Below are 19,904 nucleotides of genomic sequence, written 5' to 3'. Positions count from 1 at the left end.
TGTCCATGGAGCGTGGGGATAGTACAAACTGGCATTAAAACCCACATTGAGGGCTGAGGAGATGGCTCAAGAGTGCTTAATGAGCAAGCATGAGGACATGAGTTCAAATCCCCAACCCCATGTAAAGAGGGGCATGGCTGCACATGCTGTACCCCTGGTGTTGAGAGGCATGGAGATGGTGGCTCACTGGAGCTCATTCACCAAGCAGCCCAGCTACAGCTACTTCAGAGAGCCTGTCTTAAAGGGATAAGACAAAGAACACAAGATACCTGATGTCCTGCAGGCATGCACCTGCGCACACACACACACACACACACACACACACACACACACACACACGGATGGAGAGACGGCTCAAGGGTTAAGTGCATTTGCTGCTCTTCCAGAGGACTGGATTTTGGTTCCTAGCACCCACATCGGGTGGCTCACAAGCACCTTTAACACTAGTTCCAGGGGGTCTGTTGTGCAGGACTATCCTCTGTGCCAAACAGCCCCTATCTTGAGGTATTCAGCTGTTCCAGCTTGCAAAAATTCCTGCTGGTATTGTTGACTGTTTATATCCCCCAATAGAGGGGTGGGGAGAGTCATGAGACCTTCCCTTGTGTATTTATCCCCCCAACAGCTGTTGTATGCAACTCTGCCCTAACAACTCTGCCCTTGGGGAGGGGCTGGAGGACACAGGCCCAGAAGAGAGGGGACTCCATCTGTGTGGCTATGGGAAAGCCCTAAATTGCTGCTGGGTGAAGACTTCCTGTGTGGCCTTTTAGGGAAGGTGCACTCACACCCAGCAGGTACCCACTCATCTGTTCTCTGTGAGAAAGTCCAATAAACTCACTGGGTCTCCAGAATGAACTTGGGTGGGGTCGAGCCTCAGTTGTTGTTAGGATATTAGGAGGAATAGCTGTTGCTTATCTGCCCCTAGGGAAGGAATTTTAGCAACAGTACACACACACACACACACACACACACACACACACACACACACACACAGAGAGGGGGGGGGAGTGTTAAAAATACAAGCCAGGTGTGGTGGCGCACACCTTTAACACCAGCACTCAGGAGGCAGAGGCAGGTGGATCTCTTTGAGTTGGAGGCCAGCCTGGGCTACAAGTTCTAGTACAGCTAGGGCAGAGACATCCTGTCCCAAAAAAACAAAACAAAAACAAACAAGATGCAGAGAAAAACAAGAAGTACAGTGAAGAAGAGAAGCTGGGCAGACAAGTCCTCTGCACAAGTTTGATGCCTGGCCACGCCCCCTTCCAACATGTCCCACCCCACTCACTCTTGTGAGCTTACCAGGTTCCAGGGACCCACAGCACCATGGCGTGCTCAGCGTGCACACATCCCTAGCGCCGTATCTCACTCTCTTGCTGTCAGACACCCCCACAGAGTAAGGACTGCATCTCCCAGTTCAGTAGCACCTGAAGTCTGCCACAGGCACAAGGACAGCTGGTGTGACTGCTGTCTTAGGAAGATGCCCACGGAGGGAGTGGCCCTAGCGCCTTTTCCTGAAGCTTTCTGGAAATGGGAAGGTGATAAATGCGGGGAGAGCTGCAGCAGTGTGGACCCCAGCAGCAGTGTGGACCCCAGCATCAGGCTTCGGCCAGAGAGCTGGAAGCATTACTGAACTATGAAGACAGTTCCAACTGGTGGCGCCTCACACCATGCCCACTGTTCAAGATTTCCAATATTATCCTTAGGCACAGCTACAGTGGAGTAGCTTCTAACGCGTTCACTAGAAAGCCACAAATGTTTTGCTGTTTAAGTCACCAAAGAATTTTCCAGATGCCCGTCTCCTCCCGGGCTGGCTGTCTACCCCTCCTCCTAAGTCTGCCTCCCTCCTGGCTCTCCCTCATTCCTCTTGTAGATGACTTTGGGAAGCTGTAGGAGGCAGAGGAGGTTAGGGGGCCACAGGGCTGGTTTAAATTGAATTCCGCACATTTAGTCGTAGCTAGTTGGGAGGCTGAGATAGGAGCACTGAAAGTTCAATGACTGCCTGGGGAACTGAATGAAACCCTGTCTCCAAACAAGACTCCGGGAAGGGAACAAGGGCAGACAGGAGGTCTGTGATGCCAGAGTCCTGAGCCCTGGCCACATAGGGCTCTGTGAACGACTTTTGGTCCTCTTGGCCTTGTGGGACTTCAGAGTACCAAAAGACACCACCAACTCGGGCTCGTCTCTAAAGCTGCACAGGTCGACCGCAGAGGAGGCCCCGAGCTACTCAGAAGAGTGATCGATGCCCACTAGAGATGGCAGGTTGAAGGCCAGCTTCCACTCCCGCCCTTCCTTGAAGCCTCATTGAATCGCAAAGGAGGCGCTTCAGGGTTCCTCTGGAGGCCCTGGGTGTTTTGTTATCACTTTAAACAGAAGCTGGGGAGGGGTCATAACAACAGGATTCCAGAAACTAGACAGCACAAGGTCAAATGCTGCTGGTTTGATCAAAAGTGCCCTAAGTTAGAGAGGGCCAAAAGCACAATTCCTCCAGCAGAACCCATAGGTCCAGGCACTGGCAGGCGTGGGGCTGTGGGTGGAGCTTAGATTGGAGGTGAGTTCAGAGTCCAGTTAAGAACAGGGCTGAGGGCTGGAGGTGTGGCTGTGGGCAAAAGGCCTGAGTCTGGCCGTTCTCCCCAGATCCCCCAGGAATAGAAACACACACACACACGCACATGCACACATATGCACACATGCCCTGCATCTAAAGGGTTATTCCTTGGAGAAGGTCAGACAGGGGGGCTGCAAAGGAAGGGCTTTTGTTGTTGTTGTTGTTGTTGTTTGGTTTTTTCGAGACAGGGTTTCTCTGTGTGGTTTTGGTGCCTGTCCTGGATCTCACTCTATAGACCAGGCTGGCCTCGAACTCACAGAGATATGCCTGCCTCTGCCTCCCAAGTGCTGGGATTAAAGATGTGAGCTGCCGCCAGCAGGACGGGCCTTTTCTTTTTTCTTTTTCTTTCTTTTTTTGTTTGTTTGTTTTTTTGAGACAGGGTTTCTTTGTGTAGCTTTGCTCCTTTCCTGGGACTCACTTGGTAGCCCAGGCTGGCCTCGAACTCACAGAGATCCACCTGGCTCTGCCTCCCGAGCGCTGGGATTATAGGCGTGTGCCACCACCACCCGGCAGGAAGGGCCTTTTCTAAAGGCAGTGGGGTTAACCAAATGTCTGCATGTTGAACTGTGAGGAAGTGGACAATCATTCACATTTCTTCAAAAATTATTTTTTTTCTATTTTAAGTACAACTATATCAAATCAGAATAGAATACTAAGAATAACCTCTAGTTATATTAAAGGGCCTATGATCTCTTAGCAAATGCCTGGAGGTCAGATAGTCTGAGAACTCATAAAATGTTTGTTGAAATAATAGAGTACAAGAACAAATATTACTTTGTATTCTGAGTGGAGGAGGGGCATGGTAATGAAAACACACTATTTCTGCAGTGAGATGTACAAATACTTAAAGACAACATGCCAAGTGAGTAAGTAAGAAATAAAATCTATGTCCTGTCTGTTTAGGTCACACTTAATTAAAAAATCGAAAGTGGATGCCGGGGTGAAGACCAGGATAGACAGCTAGGGTTGGATGAGGACAGGGGGCCTCACAAACTGAAAGCAGTCCTGGAGGTGGTGGTCGTGACAGTGGGTGTGTAATGAATAAACTAAAACACATTTACGAATGGAGGGGGGGGGGGCTGTGGAGAAGGCTCAGAGGTTTTGAGCATCTTCTGCTCTTGCGGAGGGCCTGGGTTCCGTTCCAATATTTACACTGTGGCTCACAACTCTCTGTAACTCCAGTTCAAGGGACTCTTCAGGCTCCCACAAGCTCCTTTATGCACTTACATACACTCATGCGCGCACACACATAAAATAAATAAATATTTTTTAAAAGAATGGCTAAGGTAATCAGTTTATTGTATATTTCACCATTTTTAAAGACTGGATAAACAAAATGACATTTGGATTTTAGAGCCTTTTGGGATTTCAGAATTCTAGGGTGGTGGCCACAGCCCAGTGCTTGCATACAGGCTACCATCCTGATCTTGGGGTAACTCGAGACTTTTCTGTGCCTTGTTTTCCTCTGCCAAATGAGGCTGTGACAAAACTCTTGGCACCAGGCCGTGAAGCGTTCCAACTGCTACTGCTTGTCCCCCCTTTGTTATTGACACAACTTATCAAGAGGAACACCTGGAGTGGTGACCCACTCCAGTGCTGGTGTCTGGTAGGCACTCGCTGCAGAGCCCTCTGAGGGTCAGCACTGGGCATCCTGGCTTTCCTCATTGAGGAGGATTGCCAGCAGCAGGCAGGAAGCAGAGATCTCCCCTGCAAACAAGCACACACCCAGACACGTCCAGACACGAGGCTGCAGGAAGGAGTCTGTCCCCAGGTCCTCTCTGCGACCCTGGTCACTCTTCTGGCATCTGGGACCACACTGCCCCTTCAGCCCCCTCTGCCTGCTTCTGCCCATTCCATCTACCTCCTGTTCTCACTCCTGAGGTACAGCACTTCGCAGTACAAAAGTTGTTAGTGAGCATTACAAGAATTTATGCAAGTTTCCTAGCTCAATATTTTCCTCTCCCAGTTCTATTTTGCCAGAAGGCTTTGCCCAGGGAGGTGTTGAGAGAGGGCAGATGAGCCCGTGGCAAGAGCCCAGTGCTTTTCAGGCTCTATTCTAAGTACTTTACACACATTATTTCATTTAATCTCCATTTTAAATCTCCACTAGAAAGTGATATTGTCAACTTACTTTTACACATAAAAAAATTGAGGCTGTCACACAGCTGGAGGACAGGAACTCAGGAACACATCCTCGGCCTACCTCAGCCTCTGCAAATGACTGGCTATCAACACAACCAGCGCAGACTATCCTGAAGTAGGCAGAGACTCTACAGCCCAGCGGGGTCTCCTCCTAACTGCCTCTCCCTACATTTCTATTTGCCTTTAAAACCTTTGTCAGCACAATATGACAAATCAAAAGAGAAGGCTCTTTCTCAAAGTAACTGTAGTTCCACGTGTCGCTACAGGCCTCAGGAAGTGCTCAGGTGAGATGAGATTAAGAATTAGAATAAGGGCTGGAGAGATGGCTCAGTGGTTAAGAGCACTGGCTGCTCTTCCAGAGGTCCTGAGTTCAATTCCCAGCAACCACATGGTGGCTCACAACCATCTGTAATGAGATCTGGCGCCCTCTTCTGGCCTGCAGGGACACATGCAGGCAGAACCAGGTATACATAATAAATAAATCTTAAAAAAAAAAAAAAAGAAAAGAAAAGAAAGAGAAAGAGAATCAGAACCAGGCTGTTGGTGGGAAGGCCAGAGCCATGAAGAGTGCTGGAGCAGGGGCAGTGACTTTAAAACAGAAAGTGCATACAGAGCATGTCCTGGACACAGAATATTCACATCCAGCGTGGAGACTCTCAGCCCAGCTCGCTGCATGTTACCCGCACAGGTACCTCCTGAGTCACATTAGGACCACCTCACACAGCTGAAGGAGCACATCCCTGGACTGTAATCTGTCATACAAAGCACAGGAGGGCTGGGAGGGTCTTACTGCTTTCCTCTCGATACAGGGAACTATGTCTGATGTGAGGCAACACAGTCCACTGGGGAACAACACGGAAGTCTGCTCCCTTTCCCTGGCCCTCACAGTCTGTCAGCACTCCTGTTGAATTCTAGGTCTCTCCAGACCTCTCAACTCCTCCTGAGCACCCACTGCTGTCTTCCAGCTGAAGCGGGCAAAAAAGGAAACCATTTCTACTGAGTACACGCATTCTCACTGAGATCAAACAGATTACCCTTCGAAATGCTTTAAGACGAAGGGAGAAGCCAAACACATGCGCATCCATTCTTATCAAGCACAGACATGCACACACTGACAATCCCAGCAGATGTGTTTACTTCATCACGTCAGATTCCGGGGAAAGTGTCATATGCTTGTTTCAAAGCCACTCTCGATGTCAAGGATAGCATATGACACAGTGTCTATCCGTGCTCTCTCTTTTCTTAGTGCATCTGTTACTAGACAATATTTCCGCATAACCTACAGCCCTAACTCCTAGCTCTGGTCACATACCAGTGGCGTGTGTGTGGGATCTCACACACTGTCAACAGGATGCTCTGAAATGCATTCTAACTAATGAAATGGGGAACAAATCTTGGGAGCAACAATCCAAGCTTTTTTGTAGTTCACAGAAAGATGTGCGATTGAGGAGAACCATTGAACACGCAATAGCACGGACAGGGTTGCTATGGTAACAACTCTTCAAGTGCAGCGCATCTGCGCTATTACAACCAGGCGATGTCAACACTCATTTCCTTCTGACCATACTGAGGTCTCTGCAATGAGAAGTATTTACAGCTCACAGGATTTTCATTTTTACCAAGATTCTTCTGCCGCCTTTTCTAGAAATGATAATTGAGACACATAAAATGATTAATTCTCCTGTGCAGGCAGTCCTCAAATGTCAAAAGAAACATTACAAGCACACTGTCAGTCCAAACATGTTAAGCCCTGCTCTCTGTGTGTGCATGAATGACAACATGGCCTCCCCAAGGACTAAGGGGACAAATAAGTTTATACCAGAGAGTAGAGCATGGTGGTACAAGAACATAATCCCAGCACATGAGAGATGGGCAGGAATATTGTTACAAATTTGAGGTGACACAGGTCTACATGGCAAGACCTCATCTCCAAAACAAAAAAGCAGCATATAAAAATGTACATTTGGTTGTAGACACATTGTGCTTGTAAGAAATACCTGCTACCCTTAAGCAACAGCTCTACATTTTATCTTTAAACTTAAATTTTACTACTAATTCCAAAATGTGCCCTAGAGTGCCTCCAGCTTCACTTACATCACTATTAATTAATAATAATAATAATTTTTTAAAAAAGGCGAGGCGGTAGTGGTGCACACCTTTAATCCCAGCACTCAGGAGGCAGAGGCAGGAGGATCTCTGTGAGTTTGAGGCCAGCCTGGGCTACAGAGCAAGATCCAGGATAGCCAGGGCTACACAGAGAAACCCTGTCTCGAAAAACAAAAACCAATAATCAAGCAAACAAAAGAAACAGCCGTGCACTATTTGTAGTGTCTGCTGCGTAACAGTCCAAGCTGGTCCTCCATCAGCTACCTGCAGAAGGCGAGCAGCCCTCAGGGACAGTGATGTTTCCTACCGTAGACCGTAGACCAAAGGAGGACACCAGCGATGGACAAGATGCTTTCAAGTCAAGCAAATATGAGTCTAACCCTAGGGCTGTACACAACACATCTGCAATGAATGACTCTCTATGGCTACTTAAAGTGCACGGCTTCAATATCCCTAGAGAATCAAATGCAAGTTTCTCTTAGGACTAACTGAAATAAAATGTGCATGTACAGACATAGATTCTTTTTATCATTGTTTTTTCTTTTTTTTTGGTTTTTCTAGACAGGGTTTCTCTGAGTATCTCTGGCTGTCCTGGAACTCACTCTAGACCAGGTGGCCTCAAACTCACAGAGACTCACCTGCCTCTGCCTCCAGACTGCTGGGATTAAAGGTGTGTGCCACCACCATCCTGCTTTGTTTTCTTTTCTAATTTTCATGAAAACAATCCCCCCAATTTTATTTTTAATGATTTATTTATTTATTACATATTCAGTGTTCTATCTGAATGTATGCTTGTATGCCAGAAGAGGTCACCAGATCTCATTACAGATGGTTATGAGCCACCATGTGGTTGCTGGGAGTTGAACTCAGGACCTCTGTTAGAACAGCCAGTGCTCTTAACCTCTGAGCCATCTCTCCAGCCCCCTCCCCCAATTTTATTTTTACAGAAATGTTATCTAGGGGCAGGAAAGATGGCTCAGCAGTTATGAACACATACTGCTCTTGCAGAACACCTGAGTTTGGTTCTCAGCACCCACTTGGTGGGCACCAGGCATACACATGGTGCACAGACATACATGCAGACAAAACACTCATACATATAAACTCATTAAACAACAAGAAAAACATGGGTATGTATATTACATCTATGCCTGGTATCCATGGAGGCCAGAAGAGGGCGTCCTGGAGTAGTAGATGGTTGTGAGTCATCATATGGGTGCTGGGAACCCAACCTGGGTCCACAGCAAGAGCAGCAATCGCTTTTAACTGCTGTGCCATGTCTCCAGCAGGGAGCTCAGACATTGACAAGGACTCGCCATCAGGGGTGGCAGCTTGCTAAGTCACGTACTGTTCACCCTGGGTCTTCACTTCCACTGCTGCAGGTGATTCGTAAGATCAGCACTACATGAGGTCACTAACACAGGAGAGGCCCCAAGGCGTAGAGTATTTGCATATATTAAACTAAACTTTTGGTTGTTTTTGTCTTTTTGGGACAGGGTTTCTCCGTATAATAGCCCTGACTTTCTTGGAACTCTCTTTGTAGACCAGGCTGGCCTCAAACTCAGAGATCTGCCTGCTTCTGCCTCCCAGGTGCTGGGATTAAAGGTGTGCATCACCATGCTGGGCTTGGACTTTTATTTTTCATAAATAAACCAATTTACCTATTGGGACTCCCCGAGATCCACAACGTTTGGCTGGGTAGAAGGCAGGCAGCTCTGTGATAACGGCCCACGGCTCCACCGGGTCCTGCTTGTTAAGTCCTGGGTGTCCTCAGCTGCCAAGCAGTGCACCGGCTCCCAGGCTCCCCATGTCTTCAGCTCTTCATCCAACCTCTCGTTTAAAAACTGAGTATCGGAGGAAATTCGCAAAAAGCAGTGAGCAGCCGGCTGGCCACTTAGATCGTCTGAGGGAATAAACCGTCCGTCGGTTAGTGTCCTAGCCAGGTTAGCGTCAGCCATTCTCTGAGACACGAATGTCCAAAGTGCTCTTCTGTCGTTAAAAGATAGCACGCAAAAGCTGGACAGATAATGTAGCAAGAGAGAAGGGACAGGGTCTTTGTAAAAATACACAGCACAGCCTACTCTGTTAACTGACAGACAGTAAGAACGAGACTGCCGGACAATACTTGGAGGAGAGTCAAGGTAAAACCGTGGCGGGTGACAGTCTTTAAAGACCATCATTTTTGGCTTTGTCTCATCTTTATTGATTCTTTTGGAAATATCTTCCCCTGATAAAAAAGTGTTCAGCCCATGATTTTCTGTTAAGAGGTCACATTTCTCCTTTGTTTCTGGGTTGATAGGAGTCTGTCCCAGTAACTTTGGTGACAAACCACAAATCCTCCTCTGCACTCCTTGTATACCCTTTGTTGGTTCTAAGAGGTGCTCTGGGGAGTTGAGATGGGGGACACAGGTGCTGGAGGTATCTGTTTCTGGGTTTCTGGGGAAATCCACCATTTCAGCTTCAGGGGACAAATCTCTCGGTTGCTTCTTCATTGGTGTTTCTGGGCCACTTCCCGAACCTGCTGCTCCTTCAGGAGTAGAAATCAACTTAATGCACTGTTCCTCACTAGCAGGATGGGTCAGTCTCTGAGATCTGTCTTTCTTGGGTCTCTGTTCACACACAAACTTATGGGGTCCCTGGGGCCAACCACCAAAATATGGCTGACTCTCAGACTTTATCTCGAATTCTTCATCAAACAAACTAACTGTAAAAAAAGCCCAGCAATCGCTTCTAACTCCATGTTCCTCTTGTAACATTCCACTCTGACGATGTGTAGCAAACTCATCAGGGCAACTCTGACCTGTCATTTCTGTCTTCTGCATAAAGGAACGTGGAGCTTTAGCAACTATGTCCTGCGTGTCTACGGCCGAGTTACGTCGATTCCTCCCGTGGCTTTCCGCCCTCATGTCCAAGCAGCCACCCTTCACTACACAAGGACAATGCTGAGTGCTTGTGTGGCAACAGGCAGAACCTTCACTTGGTACCGATGGTAAAGTTAGAAACAGGCCCTCCCCCTCCTCCTCCTCCTCCTCCTCCTCCTCCTCCTCCTCCTCCTCCTCCTTGGGGAAGCAGTTCTTAGGTGTGTGGTCCAACTCAACTGCAGACACACCATTCTGGAAACTGTTTGAGTTCTCTCTGTCTTTCCAGCTTTGCCCTTCAGAGCCATTTACACAATCTGCTGCTTCATTCTGTAGGCCTCCAGCAAAGGGATGCCCTGCTTCTCTCTTGGTCTCTTCAGAACCTTCCCCCTCACTTTGAGACGGGCCCTGACCTCCTGGTGCAAGGTGTCCTAAGGCTGCAAGTGAGTTGTTCCTTTTCTTTCCTTTTCTGTTTCTCTTCTGTTTGGGTTTGTCAAACCTGTACCCACTTTTCTTCAAAACTCTCCCTCTGAAATATAAAGAACAAGAAAATGCATGACTTAAGTTTATGTAATATTAGCAAAATCTAAAATATCACTGTGCAAAACTCATTAGTACAAAAGTGCCTGTGTACTTTGTACTGTATTTACATTCACTTTTTTTCCTTGTTCACATGTAATGGAGTTTATTGTAGAGAAAGGTAACAGAAATCGTGGTTGGATAAAGAAGAGTTGGACATAGAATTAATGTGGGCCTTCTATCCACAGGCCTTAGCAACCCAGCCATGGATCTGCCCAGTTCTTTTGTATCTAAAGTTAATTTTCCCAGTCCTTTCCATGTTGTAGATCCTTTGGCATGTTTCATAGCTCTCCTGCTGGTGGGGGAGGCAAGGCTTCTTATGGTAGCATCATCGCTTTATGACTTCAGGATCCTACCGGTGGTGAGGACTCTGTTCAGGATCCTGTATGTACCGTCTGTGTTCCCTCCTGAACCACCACAGTCCTGACAATGAATTTCAGAAGTTTGGCCTGGCCTTGTCTTCAAATCTTCATCCTCAGGATCTATATACAGATGTCAGCCTCAGCTGCCTTACAATCACTTTTAATGAGATCTAAAAATCCACTCCTCTAAATATTAGTACACACCGAGGAAGCTAAAACCCACATGTACACACTCATCTTGTAAGCCAACAACTTTATGAAAATCTAGTATTTATATTGAAGAAAATATTCCATGTAGACAGAAAAATATCATATTTTGTGATACTTTACATCTTAAAGGAATTGATGCATTTATTACAATCCTGTTTACAACCTCAACAACAGTTTTCTTAGAATGAAACAGATTTGCTAATACTTTAGATTTGAAAGATAAGAAATGGCTAGAGTTGGGTGGTGATGGCGCATGCCTTTAATCCCAGCACTAGGGAGGCAGAGCCCAGCAGATCTCTGTGAGTTTGAGGCCAGCCTGGGCTACAGAGTGAGTTCCAGGAAAGGTGCAAAGCTACACAAAGAAACCTTGTCTCGAAAAAAAAAAAAATGGCTGGATTGGCCTCAGTGTGGCAGATTTTGTAGTGGTTTTAATGACTGGGTTATTTAGACAATGGGGTTGACAATTAAGTTGTCCCATCCCATTATATGTAGTACTTACTAATGAACACTCTGGGTCCAGGATTTGGTGATGTATTTGGACTTATCTGGCAAGCGGCGACCCTAATCCAGAGGCTGTGCTATGTGAGATGCTGGAAATGAGTGAAGGCATTCTTGGTGGTCACAGTGACTGGCAATGTGTTATGACATATGGCATTGAAGCCAGTATGCTAACCATTCTATGATGCACAGTGACAAGATATCACTCCCGAGAGAGACAGAATGCTTATCACTCACACTAGAAGTGAAGAGGTTAGGTAGGACCTCTGGGCAGATAGAAAGAAGAGGTGGATGTAGACGCAGGAGAGATGCCAGAGGACAGGGAAAGGTAACAGGTGTAAGATGGAAGAGAGGTAAAAAGTCACCAGGCAAAACATAGATTAATAGAAATGAGTTAATTAGGTTATAAGAGCTAGTGGGATAAGCCTAAGCTATATGCTGAGCTTTCACAATTAATAATAAGTCTTCATGTCATTTTTTTGTGAGCTGGTGGCCCAAAGAAAAATCTATTTACACATAGCTCTGCCGTAAGTGAAGACAATACTTGATACTGGACATGTCCAACCTGTGGCCCATGAGCTGCAGGCATCCCAGAATAGTTATGAATGGAGCCCAACACAAAACTGTAAACTTCTGAAGAATGGATTAAGAAAATGTGGTACATATACACAATGGAGTACTACTCAGCAGAGAAAAACAATGACAGCATGAAATTTGCAGGCAAATGGATGGAACTAGAAAATATCATCCTGAGTGAGGTAACCCAAACCCAGAAGGACAAACATGGTATGTACTCACTCATAAATGGATACTAAGCCAGGCAGTGGTGGAGCACGCCTTTAATCCCAGCACTCGGGAGGCAGAGGCAGGCGGATCTTTGTGAGTTCAAGGCCAGCCTGGTCTACAGAGCGAGATCCAGGAAAGGTGCAAAGCTACACAGAGAAACCTGGTCTCAACCCCCCCCAAAAATAAATAAATAAAAATAGATAGATAAATAAATAAATAAACAAAAAATAAATAAATAAAAGAGTATGCAAAAAAAAAGTGGATACTAGATATAAAGCAAAGAACAACGAGACTGCAACCTACAGAACCAGGGAGGCTATATATATATAGGAGGGGGGGCCTAGGATGACTGTGGCTTATAATAAGTTTTGGTTTTACTCAATCACTGGGCAAGCTTCAGTGAAACATTTCACTATTAGGATAAGAATTTATAGTATATTAAGCTGATAATAGAAAAAATAAAATAATATAATAAAAAAACTGTAAACTTCCTCAAACAATTGTGAGATTTTTGAGTGTGTGATTTTAGTTTCTGTAACTGAACTGCACAGTTCCCAATGATAAACTTTATAGATGACACCATGTCTCATGTCCAAAGGGTGACACTCCTGAAAGATGATGCCAAGGACAGTGTTTGGTCCTTTTTGATGGTTTAGTGAACTTTCTAAGTTTTCCCATAAAGGCTAGGTCCCCACTTCCACAGTGAATGGTTAGGGTCAGAGACAGGGTACAATGAGAGCACGGAAAACCCACTAGAAGGAGAATAACAGAAAAAGATGATGGCTCACTGGTTAAGAGCACTGCTCTCAGAGGATCCAGGTTTGTTTCCCAGCACACACACGGTGGCTCACAACCGGCTGTAACTCATTTCAGGGGATCAAATGCCCTCTTCTGGCCTCTGAAGGCAGCAGGCATACATGTAATACATATATTGGATGCACGCAACACACATACATGAAATAATTAATTAAAGCCAGGCAGGGGTAGCGCATCCTTTTAATCTCAGCACTCAGCAGGCAGAGGGAGATCTCTATGAGTTCGAGGCCAGCCTGGTCTACAGAGTGAGTTCCAGGATATCCAGGGCCACACAGAGAAACACTGTCTCTAAAAAACAAAATGAATAAATAAAGAACTAGAGAGAGAGAGAGAGAGAGAGAGAGAGAGAGAAGGGAAATACCAAGGACAGCGCAATAGAAAACTAAGGAAGAAAGCAGAGAACCACAGAAGGACAAAAAGATGATGAGAAAAAGGCAATAGTTGTCAACTGTTTCTAGATAGGACACTGACCAATAGCTAGTTAACTAGTCCCCTCCACCCCTCATCTCTCTCTCTCTCTCTCTCTCTCTCTCTCTCTCTCTCTCTCTCTCTCTCACTCACACACACACACACACACACACACACACACACACACGTGTGGTATGTATGTGCATACATGTATATGTGCAGGTGCACTTGCCTGTGAGTGGGCAGAAGCCAGAGGTCAATGTTTGGTGTCCTCTATCACTTACCACCCAAATTTTGAGACAAGGTCTCTCACTGGACCCGAAGCTCCCTGATTTGGCTAGACTGACTGTCCAGCAAGCCCCCAGGATTCACCCGACTCTGTCTCCCCAATGCTGGGGTTATGGGCACAACGTTGTCTGGCTTTCTGCTTCCTTATCCAGGTACACGGGATCCAAACTCAGGTCTTTATGATTATGCAGCAAGCACCTTACCCATTAAGGATCTCACCACCTCCACCAATATGCTTTGTAAACCTCCTCTGGTCACTAACCAGTATTCCATGCTGCTAACTTTTCAGAGACGGACACATGAACACCCTGTATTCATTACACCTAATCGTTGCTGCCCTTGCTCATGCATCCTCAAGTGTTGGTAACAGACCTCATGTATGGCCAGTTTGGTGAACTATAGTCATCCAATGAACATTCTAGTTAAGTTCAAAGTACAAACTAGTTACTAATCCATACCTGAGCAGTCCTAGAACTATGTAGCCTTGTCTTGCTCTGAATTCTTGATTTTCCTGCCTCAGTCTCTCAAATGTTGGGATTACGATTATGTGCCATCAGGACCAGTTGCTGCTGATTTTGGTTTTCTGAGTCTCATTGTTTGGCCCTGGATGGCCTAGAACGCACTCTGTAGTCCAGGATACCCTTGAACTCATAGAGATCTGCCTGCCTTTGACTCCTGAGTGCTGGGATTAAAGGCGTGCGCCATTGCACAGCTATTATCATTGTGCTGGCTAGTTTTCCGTCAACTTGACACAAACTAGAGTTATCTGAGAGGAGGGAACCTCAATTAAGAAAACACCTCTGTCTTAGTTGGGGTTTCTATTGCTGAGAAGAAATACCATGACCAGCCAGGCTGCGGTGGCGCATGCGTTTAATCCCAGCACTTGGGAGGCAGAGGCAGGCGGATCTCTGTGAGTTCGAGGCCAGCCTGGTCTACAGAGAGAGATCCAGGACAGGTACCAAAAGTACACAGAGAAACCCTGTCTTGAAAAACCAAAACCAAACAAATAAAAATAAATAAATAAAGAAAGAAAGAAATATCATGACCGTGGTAACGTTTTCCCCCCGCCAAGACATGGTTTCTCTGTGTAACAGTTCTTGCTGTCCTGAAACTTGCTTTGTAGACTATGCTGGCCTCAAATTCACTGAGATCTACCTGCCTCTTCCTTCCAAGTCCTGAGATTAAAGGCATGCGCCACCGCAGCCTGGCTGGTCATGGTATTTCTTCTCAGCAATAGAAACCCGAACTAAGACAGAGGTGTTTTCTTAATTGAGGTTCCCAGCTACAACAACTCTTTTTTTCCCCCCTAACAAAAACTACAGATTTAGGTTAAAAGTGTGGACATTTTCCTTCTGTCCAGAGAGCTCGGTATAGATTGTACAGAGATCTTTGACCTGATGAGAAGTACTTTTAAGTTTATATTTAGATGACAACCAAAATAAATCTAAAATCTTGAACAGGGGGGACCTTAGGATGACTGTGGCTTATAATAAGTTTTGGTTTTACCCAACCACTGGGCAAGCTTCAGTAAAACATTTCATTATTAAGGTAAGAATTTGTACTTTTATCGAGCTGATAATAGAAGAAAAAAGAAAAAGAAAAAAAAAAGAAGAAGAAATAAATAAATAAAGTAAAACAATAACAATAAAAAAACAAGACTTAAAAACCAAGCTAATAGAGCAATGACTACTTACTGTTTGGGTCACAGCAACTCTTATAAAGGGAAACATTTAATTGAGGAGACTTACAGTTCAGAGGTTTGCGTGGTGGTGTGCAGGCAGACACGGTGCTGGAAAAGTAGCTGAGCATCGTACACCTTTGGGTTGCAGGCAACAGGAAGTGGTCTCTGTGTCATACTGAGGGAAGCCTGAGTAAGAGCCCTCAAAGCCCGCCCCCACAGTGACACACTTCCTCCAACAAAGCCACACCTCCTCATAGTGCCACTCCCCATGAGCTTATGGGAGCCAATGACATTCAAACTACCACAGCCTCCATAAGGTCTGGCTTTAGGCAAGCATTCAGGGTATTTTCTCAATTAGTGGTTGATGGTAGAGAAGCTCAGTCCATTGTCATGGTGCCATCCCTGGGCTGGTGGTCCTGAGTTCCATAAGAAAACAAGCTGAACAAACCATGGGGAGCAAGCCAGTAAGCCGCTGCATCAGCTCCTGCCTCCACGTTCCTGTCCTGCCTTCCTTGGATGATGAACAGGATATGGAAGTGAACCAAATAACCCCTTTCCTGCCCAAGTTGCTTTGACCATGGTATTTTATCAAGCACTAGTGACCCTAACAAGGACAATCATTTGTAAAGAAAATAAATGGTAAATGGTAACAGTGGATGTAGTTGGTGGTAGAACACAAGTCTACATTCACAGGGTCCTGCGTAGGTTTTATTCTGAATAAACTGAGGGTATGATCGATGATGATAACCCACCATGCCTGTGGAGAAACACCCACAGGGGTCAGGAAAGAAGGTGGCTGCTCTGAAACAACAAGCAAACAAAACCCAACTCTAAATCTGGCACACTGTGCAACTTACTGAAGCATTTTACTACGACGTTATCAAAGGGGTCTGTAAGGACTGGGATTTGGATGAACACAGACTATGGTGCAAAGTATGTGAAAATCAAAGTGTGACAGAGATGTGTACCAATTCTTCACTGATGCCACTTGTGAGACAGTGACAGTGCATGCTCAGTAGCCCAGGCTAGCCTCAAATTCTCAGCAATAATCCTTGCCTCAGCGTCCCAGGTGCTGGGTTTAGAGGTATGAGCTTCCACACCCCGATCCACTGGTGCTCTTCGGAGTTACTGTCCTGTTTCTAGTGAGCCAGGCCTTCTGCAAACACTCTGAGAGAGAAGAGCTGTGGTGTCGCTGGGGAGAACTTCCGTTGGAATGCCTTCGTCCCGATGTAGCTCATCAGTAGATGCATTTGCATCAGGAACATAGATCTATACAGTGCGAGAGGCTCATCAGAGCTGTGTCAAGGCTTGTTAAACCTGATCTCATTTGTGCTGATTCACTTAAGGATGAATGGCCCTGTCAGGAAAGAAAAGCATCGCTAAGTAAAAGTGAGTCATAAGCAGGAAGTCGGGAGAGCTAAAGGCAAAGACTGAAGCCTTGAAAGGAAGGAAGAAACAAGAAATAAGCAAGGGAAACATATCTGTGATGAGTAAGACTAGATGGTGGCTCAGAACCCAAGCCCGAGGGCAGGAGCACAGCATACTTCTCAAGAATTAGGAGGGGTGTTTCTCAGAGGCAAGCTAACCTGATCAAGGGAACTTGACCAGGACACAAAGGTAAGAGCATCCAGATGGTGAAGCCCAAACTGACGATGGAGAAAAGCAGGGGAAGGGAGAACAAAAGCAAAGGCATGCTAAGTAATGATTCCGTGAGAAGAAGTAACCAGGGGAGAAGGCAGACACGCCATCTCCTCCTGCAGAACCCTACACGCCAGTATCTCCGGTGTGTATGCCCTTTCCCACCAGAGATCAAAGAGAGTGCGGATTAGAAAACCTTCCAGTTCCTGTGAGTTTCCTCCTGCTGTGAGCATCAGCCCTCTGGGCTCTGGCTCCTGGCCTCTCCCTTCCTGCCATGGCCCAAGAAACCCAAATCAGCTTCTGCCAGAAGCTGGAGGACAAGTCGGCCTCTCCCGACCTGGGAAAGGAGGAGAACAGAAGAAGCAATTGAACATATTGGCAAAGTACAACACGAAATATTTTAATAATGAGCCAGTGAGGACATGTTGAAAGTAGAACAAAAATGTAACAAATTCCGTCAACCATTTTTTTCAGAAGAGGTCAGAATTGACCGCCAAAATCCCAAATTTTTGGATAACAACATTGTCAACCATCCACAGCGTCTGCGCTGCTTGGGGAGGCTCTGCATTACTTGACCAGAGTTGAAATGACAGAATTGGAAGACATTAAATCAGGTTACAAAATAGATTTTTATTTCCATGAAAATCCTTACTTTGAAAACAAAGTTATCTCCAAAGCATTTCATCTGAATGAGAAGGTGACCCATCTTCAAAGTCCACTGAAATCAAATGGAAATCTGGAAAGGATTTGACAAAACACTGAAGTCAAATGCAAAATAAGGCCCCAGGAAGATGCGGCATGAAGAGCCGGAGAGCTGCTTCACCACTTCACTGACCATTCTGGGGCAGGTGCAGATGAGTTAGGTCAGCAGAGACACGAGTTGGCCAACCACCCTGCAGTACTATTTGGGTCCTGATAAGGACGATGAAGAAAGGAGAGGTAGATGATGATGATGATGACGAAGGGGAGGAAGGAGAGGAGGACAAGGGAGGGGATGACAAGCATGGATAAAACCCTCTTTTTTTTTTTTTAATTTTTTTATTTTTTTATTTTTTTATTTTTTTATTTTTTCTCTTTTAGTGTTCTCCAGTCCCTGGGAGCAAGCTGCAGGCATTTTCCTCTCTTCCCCAATCCCTCTCACGCTCAGTTTGAGCTCTCTGTGTTTGAGCTCACTGTGTTTGAGATCTCTCTGTGTTTGAGCTCTCTGTGTTTGAGATCTCTCTGTGTTTGAGATCTCTCTGTGTTTGAGGTCTCTCTGTGTTTGAGATCTCTGTGTTTGAGATCTCTGTGTTTGAGATCTCTATGTTTGAGCTCTCTGTGTTTGAGGTCTCTGTGTTTGAGATCTCTGTGTTTGAGATCTCTATGTTTGAGCTCTCTGGGTTTGAGATCTCTATGTTTGAGATCTCTGTGTTTGAGATCTCTGTGTTTGAGGTCTCTGTGTTTGAGGTCTCTCTGTGTTTGAGATCTCTGTGTTTGAGGTCTCTGTGTTTGAGGTCTCTCTGTGTTTGAGATCTCTGTGTTTGAGGTCTCTGTGTTTGAGATCTCTGTGTTTGAGGTCTCTGTGTTTGAGGTCTCTCTGTGTTTGAGATCTCTGTGTTTGAGGTCTCTGTGTTTGAGGTATCTCTGTGTTTGAGATCTCTGTGATTGAGGTCTCTGTGTTTGAGGTCTCTCTGTGTTTGAGGTCTCTGTGTTTGAGGTCTCTGTGATTGAGGTCTCTGTGTTTGAGATCTCTGTGTTTGAGGTCTCTGTGATTGAGGTCTCTGTGTTCGAGGTCTCTCTATGTTTGAGATCTCTGTGTTTGAGGTCTCTCTGTGTTTGAGATCTCTGTGTTTGAGGTCTCTCTGTGTTTGAGATCTCTGTGATTGAGGTCTCTCTGTGTTTGAGATCTCTGTGATTGAGGTCTCTGTGTTTGAGGTCTCTCTGTGTTTGAGATCTCTGTGTTTGAGGTCTCTCTGTGTTTGAGATCTCTGTGTTTGAGGTCTCTCTGTGTTTGAGATCTCTGTGATTGAGGTCTCTGTGTTTGAGGTCTCTCTGTGTTTGAGATCTCTCTGTGTTTGAGGTCTCTCTGTGTTTGAGATCTCTGTGATTGAGGTCTCTGTGTTTGAGGTCTCTCTGTGTTTGAGATCTCTCTGTGTTTGAGGTCTCCCTGTGTTTGAGGTCTCTCTATGTTTGAGATCTCTGTGTTTGAGGTCTCTGTGTTTGAGGTCTCTGTGTTTGAGGTCTCTCTGTGTTTGAGGTCTCTCTGTGTTTGAGGTCTCTGTGTTTGAGGTCTCTGTGTTTGAGGTCTCTCTGTGTTTGAGGTCTCTCTATGTTTGAGGTCTCTCTGTGTTTGAGATCTCTGTGATTGAGGTCTCTGTGTTTGAGGTCTCTCTGTGTTTGAGATCTCTCTGTGTTTGAGGTCTCCCTGTGTTTGAGGTCTCTCTATGTTTGAGATCTCTGTGTTTGAGGTCTCTGTGTTTGAGGTCTCTGTGTTTGAGGTCTCTCTGTGTTTGAGGTCTCTCTGTGTTTGAGGTCTCTGTGTTTGAGGTCTCTGTGTTTGAGGTCTCTCTGTGTTTGAGGTCTCTCTATGTTTGAGGTCTCTCTGTGTTTGAGGTCTCTGTGTTTGAGGTCTCTCTGTGTTTGAGGTCTCTGTGTTTGAGGTCTCTCTATGTTTGAGGTCTCTCTGTGTTTGAGGTCTCTCTGTGATTGAGGTCTCTGTGTTTGAGGTCTCTTCTCAACAACATGGTTCTCAGCCTATTTGGGGGGAAATACCTTGAATAAAATACGACAGAAAAAGAATTTCCACTATTCTGTCTTAAATTCTTTTTTTTTTTTTTCCAGAGCTGAGGATCAAATCCAGGGCCTTGCGCTTGCTAGGCAAGCACTCTACCACTGAGCTAAATCCCCAACCCATGTAAATTCATTTTTATCCTTTCTTGTCTCAAACTGTG

At 45.7% G+C, this 19,904-nt stretch overlaps 1 protein-coding gene and 2 pseudogenes across 1 annotated transcript; 1 reads left to right on the top strand and 2 right to left on the bottom strand.

Annotated features, from left to right (window-relative positions):
- Window positions 1-5,250: 5,250 nt before the first annotated feature.
- On the bottom strand, window positions 5,251-9,831 carry LOC118572282. Its single transcript, XM_036171781.1, has 2 exons — window positions 8,512-9,831; window positions 5,251-6,385 (listed from the first exon to the last, which is right to left on the bottom strand). The coding sequence occupies exon 1, from the start codon at window positions 9,754-9,756 to the stop codon at window positions 8,512-8,514; it is 1,245 nt and encodes a 414-aa protein (XP_036027674.1). The 5' UTR covers window positions 9,757-9,831; the 3' UTR covers window positions 5,251-6,385.
- A 412-nt stretch (window positions 9,832-10,243) lies between these two features.
- LOC118572575 lies at window positions 10,244-11,915 on the bottom strand (annotated as a pseudogene).
- Window positions 11,916-16,988: 5,073 nt separating this feature from the next.
- On the top strand, window positions 16,989-17,934 carry LOC118572574 (annotated as a pseudogene).
- The last annotated feature ends 1,970 nt before the right edge of the window (window positions 17,935-19,904 follow it).

The sequence above is a fragment of the Onychomys torridus genome, chromosome 22, assembly GCF_903995425.1.
Source record: "Onychomys torridus chromosome 22, mOncTor1.1, whole genome shotgun sequence".
Classification (NCBI taxonomy): domain Eukaryota; kingdom Metazoa; phylum Chordata; class Mammalia; order Rodentia; family Cricetidae; genus Onychomys; species Onychomys torridus.
This window is presented reverse-complemented; position numbering and strand designations above follow the sequence as displayed.

Excerpts from the sequence above, each read along its gene's own strand:
- LOC118572282 (XM_036171781.1), bottom strand. The coding sequence starts at position 9,756 with ATGAGGGCGGAAAGCCACGGGAGGAATCGACGTAACTCGGCCGTAGAC.